The 14,797-nt window shown below is 41.7% G+C and overlaps 1 protein-coding gene across 3 annotated transcripts in view; it reads right to left on the reverse strand.

The window, feature by feature from the left end:
• The window catches only part of ntrk3b (neurotrophic tyrosine kinase, receptor, type 3b), a 176,157-nt gene that overhangs the window by 16,763 nt on the left and 144,597 nt on the right, over positions 1-14,797 (reverse strand). For all 3 annotated transcript variants that reach the window (XM_085766841.1, XM_085766860.1, XM_085766851.1), the window contains exons 12-14: positions 11,925-12,055; positions 8,113-8,285; positions 5,092-5,335 (exon numbers count right to left, since the gene is read on the reverse strand). In XM_085766841.1, the coding sequence (XP_085622967.1) occupies positions 5,092-5,335; positions 8,113-8,285; positions 11,925-12,055 (548 nt within the window). The remainder of the gene's footprint in view (positions 1-5,091; positions 5,336-8,112; positions 8,286-11,924; positions 12,056-14,797) is intronic.

A 14,797-nucleotide genomic window follows, 5' to 3' on the forward strand; every position in this document is an offset into this window, starting at 1 on the left:
GGTCACAGACGTCCTCTGAGGTCAACGGCAGCATCTCCTTCATTTCTCAGATTTATTACTCCATGAGAGTTATCATGTAAGACGGCAGTGCTCGACTGGGAGAGAGAAAAAAACAAGACCAATAGGAAGGGGCAAAACAGACTTTTTTTCTGTTGCTGTAATAAATCTGGCCTGTGTACTCATTAGCACCAAGCTACATACAGTTTTGAGGAGCTTGTGCTTGATAAATAATGCAGCAGAGGAGCGTCTTTTGATCCTTGAAACAGTACAAACCTGGGGACCATTTTTCTTCAAAGCAAAGCATTGCAGGTAAGCACAGGCTTCCTGGCAGAGTCACAAAGAACACTAAGTCCTTGAAACTGAGCTAATACATTATAACATTGTTACAGCATTTTGAGAGTCGTTAGTCCTGGATTAAAAAATGAAGAAGCTGGATTCAAAATATATTATAACTATTCTATAACCAAATGTTATGGTAAAGATTGTTATTGTTTTTGCCTTGTTTTAACCTAAGGTTATCTGGACACATACTTTTCCTAGTGCGATCCTGCTTTACATTCAGACAGTGTTGCACTCATTTGACATGAACAAAACAATCTTGTTGCTAAATGAAAACACTCGGGCTGCAAGCAAATCTCTGGAGAATAATATGAGGAGTGTTTAATATTCTCAAGCAACAGAGTAGAAACTGTAAACTTCTGCTTCTTATCCTCTGACAAGAACATACTTTATATATGTCAGCGTTCATAAGCTGGCTGTAATGAGTTGCTTTGAAGGCAAATATTGCAGCAATACAGTGCACAGTACCTGCAGCTTTCAGAAAACCCATCGTAAAACTTTACTGGAGTGTTTTTCATGATGCTAGAAATTGAATTTAACCAATAGTCAAATGGGTATTGTACAAATGTAACTGGTTATTACGAGAAAAATGACAGAAGGAAATTAGCTGTCAAAAGCCATCAACTCTACTGCAATGCCTACCACACTAATACCACACTCATTTCTGTATTAAAAGGGACAGGCAATACAAAGAAATCTGTTATTACACTGTGAGAAAATAACACATCTAACACTGATATTTGAGACTGGCAGGTTGACAGAGTTCCCCCCTGTCTTTGCTGCTGCTGCCGCTGCTGCTGCTGAGACAGTCCTGGTAAAGTCACTTCTTCACTCCATCTGCCTTATTGCACCTTTAACACATAGACACCTTTGGAGTATTCACTGTCATTTATACCTACCCAAACATGCATAATTCAGTGCTTCACTCTCAACTCAGGAAAATGTTGCCTGATATTCTGTGAGGCACTGGTGTAAGACTCCTACACAACAGACAGTGGTGCTACCTGTGCAGGTTCTCCGTTTCTCTCTTTTGAAAAATACAACAACACAAAAACATATTCATTGCACAGGGATATGACAGATGTGATTTAGGACAATACTCATATCTTTCTTGAAGTTGTTCCCCTCTGCTGCAAAGTGTCTTGGGAGTCCCAGAGGGCAGCGAGTGTCAATACAAGTAGTCAGCGATGGGAGGATTGTGTTCTTGGCAGGGTGCTGCTATTTATAATCACTCAGCACAGGGAAAGTGTCCAATACGGTTAGGAGCTCCTCATCTCTGGGCTCTGTCAATATTCCTCTGTGTAGGCGGCCAGTGATGCTATCGCAACGCACCAAACAGCAGCTTCACACAAGGCACACCACAGACACAGAGAAAAGCTACACCCCAAATTCATGCTGACACTGTCTCTATTTACAAACCATGTCTCTCGTTTATGCTTAATACAACATACAGATTTGCAAGAACTGTTCACCCTCTTCTTGCTGCAGAGTGTTAGTATGTGTTTGCGAGTGTGTGTGGGAGCTGAATCTCTAAATTATTCAATAAATAATTCAACCGTCTAAAATTTCCTCAATAAATTCAACACTGAGTTTGATAGAAGGAACCAACATTTGACTGAAACACCCTCCTCTGAATTCTCCCTAATACACGCTCACTGTGTGGTTTATTTGCTTTCTTTCTTCACATGTATTCAGCTCATTGTGATCACACAACCTGTTTAGGTTTTTAGACACATACACGGGCAACTGCTGAGTGAATAGGGCAACGTTGTTTTTATAATGAATGTCTTCATGTTTTTCTAACTACATGGAGTCATGAGCTGAGTCTTTTCAACTGTGAGTGAGGAGTGTAATGCGGTTGGAGTTTTACCCAGAGAGAGTGTATGTCAAGATCATCAAGATGGGCGTAGGTTTTTGAAGAGTGGTTTTGAAGATTTTGTCCCTCAGCCATCTTGGCAGTGCCTGACTCCGCCTGAGCCCCAACGACTCCAAAAAGTGGGCAAAGAGGTGGGGTCTGTGTTGAGCTGAGACTTTGGTTGCAATTCTATGGCAAGCATAAAATCCAGTTAGCATTGTTAGCATAGCTGAGCATCTTGCTCAAAGGCTAATTCTAAGGCTAATTAACGTGCTGGCTAATTAGCCAGTTAATGAGCTAAGTTAACAAGCCAGGCATGATGCATGCACACATCAATACCTGCTAATTAGTAGTAGTATAATCCATCCATCCATCCATCCATCCATCCATCAATTCTCTCCTGCTTTTCTGGGGTTGTGTCATGGTGACAGCTAATAAGCAGAGCATTCCACATGTCCCTCTCTGCGATGCTTTGCAGCTCCTCCTGGGGGATCCAACAGTGTTCCCAGACCAAATGGGATATGTAATTCCTCCAGCGAGTTCTGGGTGTACCCTGGGGGTCTTGTACTAGTTTGACAGGCCCCTAGAACCTCCAAAGGAGGGTGCCCAGGAGGCATACTGGTCAGATGCCTGTATCACTTCCACTGGATCCTTTCAACATGAAAAATACTCCAAAAAGGTACCAACATCACTGTTCTTATGTTTCGGAAAAGAAGTGAAAAAAAGAGGATGATGTAATGATGCAATGTAAAGCCCTTTGAGACAAACTGTTTGTAAAAATGGGCTATATAAACTTGCATTGCCTTTCCTGTCACCCAATGATCATCTTAGCTGAATGTGTCAAGCCCCTGTCTAAAGTTAAAATAAGGCTAAGATAACTGGAAATTCTGCTCTACAATCTAATGCTGTCTACAAATAGCTAAACACTTGCTCATATACCTGAAGCTGTGTTGATTTCACTGGCATGAAATATAAGACTTGGCTGCATTTTTCCAAAGCAAACATTATGTACATCATAATTGTGCTGAACAGTATGAGAGGACATGAATGGAATTGTTAAAAGGGAGGCCAATGCCAATAATGCATACATGTATTATTTAACTGGCATCACAGATACTGCCCAAACCTAAATGTTTTCTAGACCGGTGTTCTATTAGCAGAGGTTTTCATGTTGCACAGAACCAAAAATGAAAGTCAGAGCTCTGTTGTAAACTGATGTCATACCATACCAATATGTCATGATAGGCAGGGATTACTGCAACTACAGTATGTATTAAAAACATAAACACTCATTGACACCTGATAAAATCAACTTTAAAAGAAAAGACCAGAATCAAATGATACAAGTCAAAAGTCACATTGTGGCTACAGTGAGCACAATCAACAACTACTGTATGTAGACACACAAATCATGCATTCACACGTATATCATAGAAACAGGGGGACATGACATTATAAAATTTGCACAACCCATGTGCAAGGTTTGAAATAATATCTGACATGGCTAGAAGCCGCCAGTGTCTAAACGTCCAATTATTCTCCACCAGAGAGCTCTTAATGAGTAATTCAGACTATAAGTGGAGTATTTATGTACCCTTTATGCTAATCCCACAATAAGCTTTGAATATTATGTTTCACAACTGTCATGTCTCACAGCACGGGGAAGGTCTGTGATACTGTGTTATTTAAATATTTTTACAAAATCTAATTCTGTGTGAAACTGACTTCAGACTACAACAATGTATGCAATGTACAAATGTTTGTTGTTAGATGTGTCATGTTGGTCTGCACAGCCTGCAACCTCTGCCTCTGTGCTGGGCTCATAGATCTTTAAATAGAATTATGCATGACTGTTTTTAATAAAGTCAGAGTAATGATCTTCTGCTCCCACTGAAACATCCTCACCTCATTACCAACCTGACACATATCCACCCAGGGCCAAAACAGTTAGTAAGCTTGATTATACTGATATGCACTCAACCACATCCCCAACCTGCACTGAACAATACATATTCAGGCTTAAATTATATAAACGCTGCAAATATGGTGTGCATAGAGGGGCCTTGTACGAAACACTAAATAGATCTTGCTCAAAAGTCCCAATTTATTAATTCATGTGTGCAGAGATGTTCACCCAGCAGGCTAGTACTTCATCACTGCTGGCGTTGCCCCCAGCAAAGTCTGAACTTGCCCAGCTGTCACGTTGGAAAAACAGAATTAGACGCACCTAAAGTAATTTCAAAAGCTTGTTTAAAAGAGCTAGATCTATAGCAGCCATCACTCCATAATATCCACTTATTTATTCAGCAAAATGCTAAATTCTTCAGCCCAGCTGGTGGAGCCTGGTTTGCAGCATTCATAGTTGCTAATCATGTTAAACAGTACAGAGGACATGAATCGAAAGCTATATAAACAAGCCTCTAAGCATCGAGCCAGAGGCTCAGCAGGCTCATCTCCTAGCACACATCCTAGCCTCAATGTATGAGGTCTGGTGTGGGGGCTCGGGGCTGTATTGGGGAGGGAAGGGGAGCTGCTAAGTCTCTTTAGGTGAGAAAAGAGAAATAAAATGACAAAAATGCTGGGAAACAGTCTTTACTCCTTGGCCACATCTTGTTAGTCTGCAGCATCAGAGGACTTATTGATTTATTTAAGGCTGTTCTGGACCAAATCGAAAACCAGGACAAAAGCATTGAGAACATCCACATGTAAAATTAACTTTTTGTGATGTGTGATCTGTTATACAGACACACATGGTGGGGACAAAGGTGTGTAAATAGAAGAGATCCTTCTAACATAAATCACAATGGCACTTGTCTAGCTCTCAGCACTGAGAGACACATAACAACAGATAATTCTGGTAGGAAATGACAAGCAGGATAAGGATCTTCAAGGCTTACCCTGTAGTAGTCACTGCTGTAGATGTCCCTGGACATGCCGAAGTCTCCAATCTTGACCAGCAGGCCATTGCCCACGAGGCAATTGCGGGTTGCCAGATCTCTGTGGACAAAGTGCTGGGAGGCCAGGTAGACCATGCCTGAGGCAATCTGGGTGGCAATGTGCAGCATCTGGGAAAGACCCAGCTCTCCGTTGGACTGCAGCGGCTGGCCGTCTACCAGGATCATGGCGTCTGGGCCGTGGGCTCTGCATTACAAAGTGAATTAAGTTGATTGGTTTAATGAATTGATAAGAGTTGAATGAGTTCTCTAGTCTCTGAGTTAAAGTGAGACTGTCATTTTTTTGTGCTGACCAGTGGTAACTGTGATGAAAAGTGGTAATAACAGGATTAAAAAAAATGTTTATTATCACTGATTGATTAATTGTCACACAATTAAAGAAGGGTCAAAACCTCTGTGAACTAACTCATTAGGAATCAAAAGCCTAAGCTAAAGTAGCTCACCACAGTCGACTGAATTAAGTGAACCGAGTATGTTGTATAACTCATGAATTCAACTATTTGTTTGTTAGAAGACAGCTGTGTTTGTTGCTCTATACATTTTACATTCTTGCTTTAACACTGGATTAAGTAAATGATTCAAATGTATAGCATACTACAACCTGACAGACCATTTAATAACCAAAAGCTCCTGAGAGCATCTTTTCCTGGCAGTACTGGTCTACCTATTGAGAATACTTGGCTTAATCAAGACAGACTCTTACAAATTATCCACAAACTGCAAGTACTCAATCAGCTTTAATTGCAATAATGAAGTGTTAAGTGTCTGGACATTTTTTTTAAATGAATTATGTAACTGTTACATGTCCCTTCCGTAGTTTTAAAGCAGCTTTCTGCAACTCTTTATGTATTCAGGCCTCTCATGGATTTAATTCAAGGTCGTCACCAAGGTGCTGTAAATCACACATTGACCAAAACAATTTAACTGTGGGTTGAGAGCTCTTCCCCTGCTTAGCATTTTTGGGTGACACTGAAGAACTCATTTCCTGTAAGACGTTCCTGCTGTTCCCATCACTGTGAATTACAGGCACCGTGCAGGTATAACTACAGCTATCTTACTCTCTCTTAGCCTGCCTTTCCTTTTCCCAGCTTTCAATTTTGGTGCAATTCAATGTTCTTGGCTTTATAATGTGTATATGTCATAATTCAGACCCATTGTAAGGAGATTTTCTGTACTTTTCACATTCTTTTGTCTCTCCAATGGACTTCACACATGTCTAGCTTTGGCCGACTGAGTACAGGCCATAGTCTGGGTTTATTTGAGGGCTGAGTCGGACCTGCACATTAATCCTCTATTCACTCCTGTTGATTCCCTGCACATCTCATCTGTTAAATGTGACCAACAGGACCAATAGACCAAAAATCAGCCACATCTTGCACCTTGCATGAAAGAATTTCATCATTCGCGACATTGCCTTTCATTTCAGGAATGATTTCCCAACAGAAAGTCTTCACGCACTCTTGAATCCACACACACACACACACACACACACACACACACACACACACACACACACACACACACACACACACACACACACTCAATCGCAACATGTCATCTTTTCAACTATTGCTTGAGCTTCAAAAACAATGTAGACCACACACACACACACACACTGTTGCTGTCAACGTGTTTGAAATAGCACACTTCTATCCCTGACTCCTCCTTTGCACACCGACATCAACTCCAGTGAAGCTTCCCATTACCAAAGTGCTCGCTGAACCAGCATTGTGTCGCTTTTGTTGAGGCTTATCAGAGGTCACTTCCCCCGGTACAGTCTGACATTACAGCACAAAAGCACTAAAGCACTCATGTTTGCTAAACTACAAAGCGGGGAAGTTAGCTGGATATTGTATCAGCGGCAGGGATTTGACAAAAGAAATTTACTTTTCCCTAACTTTTGAAGTTTTACATTTACATGCCGGTTGCTTCAGCCAGTGAAAAAGAGTGAAAAAGCCCCTGGGTTGCACGCTTACACAGTGACACTGAAATAGGCTTTCACTCAGTGTAGTTTGCTTCTGTCTGTTCATATACTACGTATATACAGTACTATATCTGATCAACTGCCTCCATGACATAAAAACCTGGATGACAATCAACCTGCTGAAACTGTTAAAAACAGAGCTAATGGGAGCCCATGTGGACAGCTGTTCCATCTCCTGAAGTCCACAATTTAGGTGTCATCTTTGACTCTACCCTCTCCTTCCGGTCTCTCATCAAGAATATCACTAAGTCTGCCTTCTTCCACCTCAAAAACATTGCCTGACTCCGCCCCTCACTCTCAGACTCTGGTTCGGAGACAATCATCCATGCCATCATCATGTCTCGACTGGATTACTGCAGTGGAATTCTGTTGCAGGTGCCCAACGATGCCCTGGAAAGGCGCCATCCAGTATTTGCGAAAAGCTGCCAGGGTTCTCACACACACCAAGCCCTGGTAGCACATCACCTCCACCCTCATCCACCTCCATTGACTTCACGTCAAGTTCTGCATCTCTTACAAACTCCTCCTCCTCACGTACAAATCACTTCATGCCATCGCGTACATGTCCGACCTTCACCACCAACACACTTCATCCTGGACCCTGGGTTCCTCTGCCACTGGTCTGCTCTCCATCCATAGTACCAGACTACAGACCTTCGGTGACAGAGCCTTTAGTGTGGCTGCCCCCACTCTCTGGAACTCTTTCCTTCCTGAAATCTGCCACTTTTAAATCAGCCCTCAAGATGCAGCTTTTCTCTGTGGACTTGCCTCATTAGTTGTTTAGTTGTCTCCCTCTTTGTTTGTTTGTTACACTGTAAAACGACTTTGAGCTTTTTGAAAGGCATTAATATTAATATAGCACCATATAGTTATTATTATTATCATTACTATTATTCTCTACTTACTGTTTAATTTAGTTAGCCAGCACTATCCTAGTGTATTAAGGGTAAACTGACCGAGCCTTCAGTGAAAAAACTGACCTGAGGAATTTGTTGAGGTCACCATGCTTCATGTATTCAAACACCATGATGAGAGGGTCTCCGTCTACACACACTCCGTAGAATTTAACAATGTGGTCATGCTGCAGGTTGGTCAGCAGCTCTGCTTCCCTCTGGAAGTCTTTCCTCGCCGACAGGTTGGGATCTTTCAGCGTCTGAAATGAGAAACAATTAGTCAGATTTACACATTGCTCGGGGCTCATTTGTTGATGCAACGCGTTTCCTACTTTGGTGACCATGTGAGGGCGAAGACACGAAGACACCATTACTCTTTGATTCTCCAAAGAAATAGTATAAACCTACGTCTCCTCAGGCTAGACCTCCACTCTTCCAAAGGACGCACCTTCAAAGGATGCATTTGTCATTGTGTCCAGCTTCTGAACTGCACTGAACTGTCTCACAGCTTCTACTTTTTCCCATTTGCCACTCCCTCTAACAGTATGCTAAGTTACTCACTGTGCTCTGCTCTTCTCCTCCTGCTCTCCTCTATAATCCAATTAGTTAACTCCCTTTTGGTTTTAGACATCCACTCAGTGTGCCCATTTGTCCTTCAGGTTTTAACATTGCTAACATGGCTGTAGGGATGGCAGTGCTGCTCAGCCGTTCGGTCAGTTGTCCACCACTTTGGTGGAGACGGAAATATGTTAATAAATCTTGTCTTCTCTTTATCTTTTACCAATTAAGGGAGTAGATTATGCGGTATGTCTCGATTCAACATAATTTGGAATCTTGATACAGTATAAACTAGCTGTCTATATTTAGCATAGGTACAGGTAGGTATAGCTGAAACCCCCTAATACTCCTGTGCATTGCTTGTAAAGGAGTGTTTGCTACAGCTGTTATGCTCAAGGAGAACAGGTGCAGCTGGCTTGAACAACAACTGCACACACAACAAATTGATCTGATTGGAAATAGCATCAAGCAGCAAGTCGCTCAAACACTGTTGAACTGGAGGACACATGAAATATCAAATCTTGATGGGATGTCAGTTGAAGCAGCCGGTATTAGAAAAAAGGCTGTACTAAAATCAAATAACAGCAATAAGGGGCATTATTGCAGTCTCAACTGGAGGAAAAAAGGCTCTTGACACTTTATCAGCAAGAGGAAAATACAGCAACTTGGCCTTGAGTCCTGCTTTCCCCGCCTGCTGCTGACATACAGATGGAAAGACCTTGGGATAGAAATACATTTACTCATATGTGCTCTTCCAGCAGTGAAGTGCTGGAGGTGGTTGAGATGTACGGCAGAGTAGGTAAAATGGCCATAAAATTCTATTACCAAATCAAACCGCACTCTTAAGGAAATGTTTCTTGTCTGGGCATCCCTCCAAAACAATACCTTCAAGTGCTCGACTACAATAAATTGAGGGGAAGTGCTGCAGTGAATTTTCCTTTTGTTGACCTTTAAGAGTTTTCTGAGAGCTTCTTCCTGTTTTATCACAGACGAGAACATGTTTGGATAAAAATGCACACTGTATTGTGTTTTTAAATGAAAAGATCAGTGTGGAGGAGGCTTATTATGAAACAGCTTTTTTGGGTAATCCTTTAATACCGAGGACAGGAAGTTGACAGCCAGACACTTCATCATCTTCACGTCGTCTTCACCTCTTCTATTACGTTCTCCTGTTGATGAGGCCACTGTGTTTCTTCCACTGTTTCTGACTTTCTCTCCTGGGGAGGTTTGCTGAGTCTGCAACCCCTCACATGGTGTAATGATTCACATTCATACAGTTTCTCATATTCACACTGGGAGCTGCCAAGCACAACTTAATGGTGAGTGCTTTAAAGGCACAGAGAGCTGCCATGCAAGGACAATTGCTTTAGTGCTGTAGGCTCTTTGAAAGAAAGCAGCAAGTTAACTTTTACTTGACGGTGAATGCTGGTTTCTTTGGCTGATACTTACACAGGTGTCTGAAGTGTACAAAGACAGGTATAGCTGGGAGCACCCAGTGGCTATTCATCAGCCTCGGTATACATAGAGACTGGACACAACAGTGGGCTGACAGTGATGTTGCCAATCCTTGATCAGTTTGTGCACCCTGTTTAGGTGAAGAAAGGAATCCCAGATTGTTGGAAGATGCATCAGGTCAGTGAATGGTGAGGAAAATATTTCTGCCAACCAGTAATTAGTATCTATGTGTAACCTTATTGGAGCCAGATCAGCTGGGATGATGTCTGCTCCACTGAGTCGGCCATGACATTCAGACGAATCTACCTGTCAAGCCAGTGGGGCCAGGCGTGGTAGTTCAACCATTGCAGACACAATGTAGACACACTCACCAAGCACATATTAGATCAATCAAGGAGCAAATCACGTGACAGCAGTGCAATGCATACAATCATGCAGATACAGCTGTGGAGCTTCAGGTAATGTTCACATGAACTACTTCAATGTCCCTCTGTTAGCCTCCCTTCACGCACACTGAAGCTCTGACAGGTGGACCACAATGCAACGGCACATCAGATCTCTGATCAGCCTAAAAGGGCACATGTCACTCCGCAGCCTGTTGACCTCCACTGGCTACACATGGCCGCCAGATTGAAATTCAAGTCACTACTGCTGCCTTCAGAGTGGCTTCTGGGTCTGCACACATCCACCTGAACTCAGTCATTCAGGCTCCTGTAATTTGTGTCTCCTCAGTGGTAGATCAGGATAGTCAGTATCTTCTTCACCGGTCTTTTGATGACCACAGGTGTAGCTCTGTTTTGTCCCCCTTTCTAAGTTGGTTGTGTCTCTGTTTAAGGAAACTGATCAGTGGAGCTGAGACTTTGTCAGAGATGCAACATGCCTGCGCAGGCTGGGCTCATGAGACTGTAAAGTAGACCTGCAACACCCTATCCCTCTGTTCCCCTTGCCTCCTCACCGCTCACTCAGACAGACACTGCATACGGGCCGAGCCGCTGACAGCCACACCCTGCTCCATTTTTGTCATTTACTTAATTAAAACATTTATCATTTTTACAGGCCATGTGTGCTCTCTCTCTCTGTCACATCCTGTTGAGCAAGGTTGTGACAATCTCTTAAAGACTCATCTCTTCCGAGAGCCCCTCCTCTCCCGACACCTCTAACACCCTAACATGCCTAACGAGCACTTAGCATGCACTATGCACTTTCGATGCACTTCTTTACCTCCTTACTGAATAGATTTAGTACCCTACACCAAGGTCTCGTTCTACAGTGTTAGTGTTGTCCCTCACCTGTAAGTCACTTTGGATAAAAGCGTGTGCCAAATGTAAATGTGAATGTAAAGGTAAACACACTGTAAGAATCTCAGAGACCTGGACCACAGCATCATTGCTGACGTCAGACAAGCTAGATCGAGTATTTTTGAGATTGTTGATCTCCTGTCATGTCTTCTTCACACCTCACGGTCTCCAGAGTTTACAGAGAATGGTGCAAAAAACAAAACAAAAAAAAACAACCAAACCAAAACACTCAGTGAGAAGCAGGTCAGTGGACAAGAGCTCTTGTTGATGAGAGAGGTCAGGGGTTTATGACCTGATTGTTGGGAGCTGACAAAGAGGTTATGGTGACTTAGGGTAACAACCCTGTAAAGATTTGGTTAACTGAGAAACATCTCAAAACTCACAAAGACTATTTTGTGGGGGGGTTCATGCTAACATAAGCTAAATGGCTTCTGGCTGAAGCTCAGCACAGAGGTAGATAGATAGAATGGTGTCAAATAAACTCTCTGCAAGCAAGCAAATAAACCCAATACTCTGAACTATTCCTTTATTGCTATTTATAACACGCACACGCATACACACACGCACATACACAGAGTGAAGATGTACCTTGACAGCCACCAGCATCTTGTCCTTGGTGGGGCTCAGGTTGTAACACTCTGCCAGGAAGACTTTCCCGAACGCTCCCTCACCCAGCTCCCTCTTCAGGATGATGTCTCTGCGCTTTATATGCTGGACAACTGAAATGCAGGGAGACAGGGAAAGAAAGGATGGAGAAAGAGAGATATAAAGTCATTTTTTTAGAAACCCTTTCTCAGATATTAAACTCTATGTTACATTTGCAGAAACTCCCCACGAACGGCTATTTCATCATTATCTCTAAAACATGGAAAATGCAGAAAAATGAGAGATAGCGAGAGAATACAAAGCAGGCACAGATACACTATGGGTGCAGCTACATTATATTTTAAATTCTAGTCAGGATCTCAAGGTTTCTACAGCATCATGTCACGGTAAAATACAAATGTGTACAAAATGATGCACACAGTTCGATGTGATGATGAAGCCACAAGAAAGCTGTCTGAATATTTCTCTCAATATCAGTGTGATCTAGCTGCAGTGCAATGCTTAAAAAAGCAGTAACAGAAACATGTGATGTCAAACTGCAAAGGAAATAGGAGAAAATGTTTTATCCAACTTCAAAGCTATTTAAGAGAGATTGCTGGGAACATTCAGGTTCAAGTGGTTTTAAATCTGTGAAATGCAAATGGTGAGATGACACTGGACCTGCAGCTACAAATCTCTTATCTGGATTTCTTACTTTTACTGTTGGTATTGAAACAACGACAGGGGACATTTTCTAATGAGCACAGAATTGTAAAATGGCTATTTCTGAAAAGTCTGTGCGAGTAAAATAAAACAACAGTCCTGCTGTCTCTCCGCATGCTTCTTATTCTATTCTTTCCAAATAACTCACTCTAACAGGATAATTTACTGGGTTGCAAAATCCGACCATTGTTCTCTCCTCTTGTGATTGTATTTGTGATCACAGAACTGAAGTTTACCCTCTTTCAATGAGCCTAACAAAACCAGCCAGCCTTGCAAGTTGACCACACTCAGAACAGCGAGAGACAGAGTAAGTGAGAAAGACAGATACGAGGAATAAATTAAAGAAATAGTGAGACAAAAAGTCCAAAGCCTGGCGGGTGTCGCTAACATTTTCCCCCACGAATCCTGCCAGGTTCAGAATGAAAGCGATGAGGACGTGTAGGAGTTGGCTTCTGAGCAGAGTAAGACAGGTTGTAGGTTTACCATGAACCATGTACTGCTAAATTCACACAAACACGTCTGTAACAACTACTAGGGCTGTAGTCTCTCACAGAAAAAAAAAAATATATATATTAGTAGTAGCACTATTGCAGTAGGCCGGTACAGTCAAAATTTCTGCTGTTGGCCAAATTCATATTGCTTCTACCGTTTATACCACCTACACGCTTAGATGAGGAGAAGAGGCATTATGTGAATATACAAAGTGTCAGTGGCTGCTCTCTCTGCTTTAAAATATGAATGAAATAAAGTGAGCATGGTAAATGCCCAGCGACAGAAAACAGAATTATACAGTAGGTGAAGGGCCAAAGCAATGCCATTAATTATTGAATGAAATCATACATTGGGGATTTAATCAAATGTATACCTTAAGAATTAAATTACATTTAATGGTTCCAATCACTGTTAAACATTTATAACTACTACAGTGAATGATACCAATTGAAAAGCAGTCAACTTATTTTTCTTAATCTATCCAAAACCACTTTGAACTCATGTTTTCACTGTGAAAACCTGCCAATAAATGGAAAGTAAATAAATGGGGCAGAATGAATTATTAAAAGAAGAAACCGGAATTTAAATATCTATTAAAACAGATCAACCACTGCTTTTTTCTTTAGGAAAGTCGTGATCTCTAGACTAACGGGTATTCATCTAACTGTCCTTGGACATGTACTGTTATGTAAAGAAGTACATTTTTATAGCTTTTTCTTCCTCTGACTCTTGACTGATGCTGCTAAGACATAATGCATGACCCTCACAGCACACTATAGATTCAGGCTTTCTACATGTATGCATTACTTTTTAGCCAAGTCACCAAGCCTAATGCATTCTCCACAGTAGACATGTAAACATGTTCTTGGGGACGGAAAATATTTATTATCCTCCATCTGTGCATTCTTTGTGCTTTGGCAATCACATTTGTGTTGTTGATGTATCATGGAAAATATGTTATTGAGGCCGGATGACAACAGAAGCCTGTGTCTGCTGAGAAAACACTGATGTGTCTGCACATAATCTGAGAGCTCATCAGTCCAAGGTCATCAACAGCCATAACACAGACAGGCTTCTCCCACAACCTGATGCAATTGGATCTCTTTTTACGGTTGTCCTTTACCAGGTACCACCTGCAGTCCTCACACTGCACACGTATGCATGTCAAGTGATGGTATGATCAGGGTCTCAAACATATTAGCATCCCATATTTCTAACAGGAGAGTGGCGATTTTGTTGACTCAAAATAACTGTCACCATCAGATTTTATCAGCTCCTTTACTCAGATAATTGAGTTAACGTTTTCTTGCTGAGGTCCTGTCCTTGGCTAAGTTTCTAATGTATCCCGCTGATTTGTTTGAAAACAAAAAACCCCATGCCAGGCATCTTAATTGTATCATATTATATACAGGTAGATTTCTATGTCTGTGTCTAATATAGTAAAGGAGGTATGTTCCATATTACTACTGAAAGTATCAAAGTGTTCAGTCTGGTAAACGACTGAGAATAAAATTGCATTAATTCTCACCAGTAGATGATCAATGTTGCAAAAAGACCAAAACACTCACATAAATCTGTTGCTGTGATGAGAATTGGAGTGAGTTATTATTAGAAACATGATGGTCAAAATGTAAAATCAGCCTCATTTCATTCTAACTTAA

This window comes from Trachurus japonicus, chromosome 3, assembly GCF_045865225.1.
Source record: "Trachurus japonicus isolate A0001 chromosome 3, Traja_1.0".
Lineage (NCBI taxonomy): Eukaryota > Metazoa > Chordata > Actinopteri > Carangiformes > Carangidae > Trachurus > Trachurus japonicus.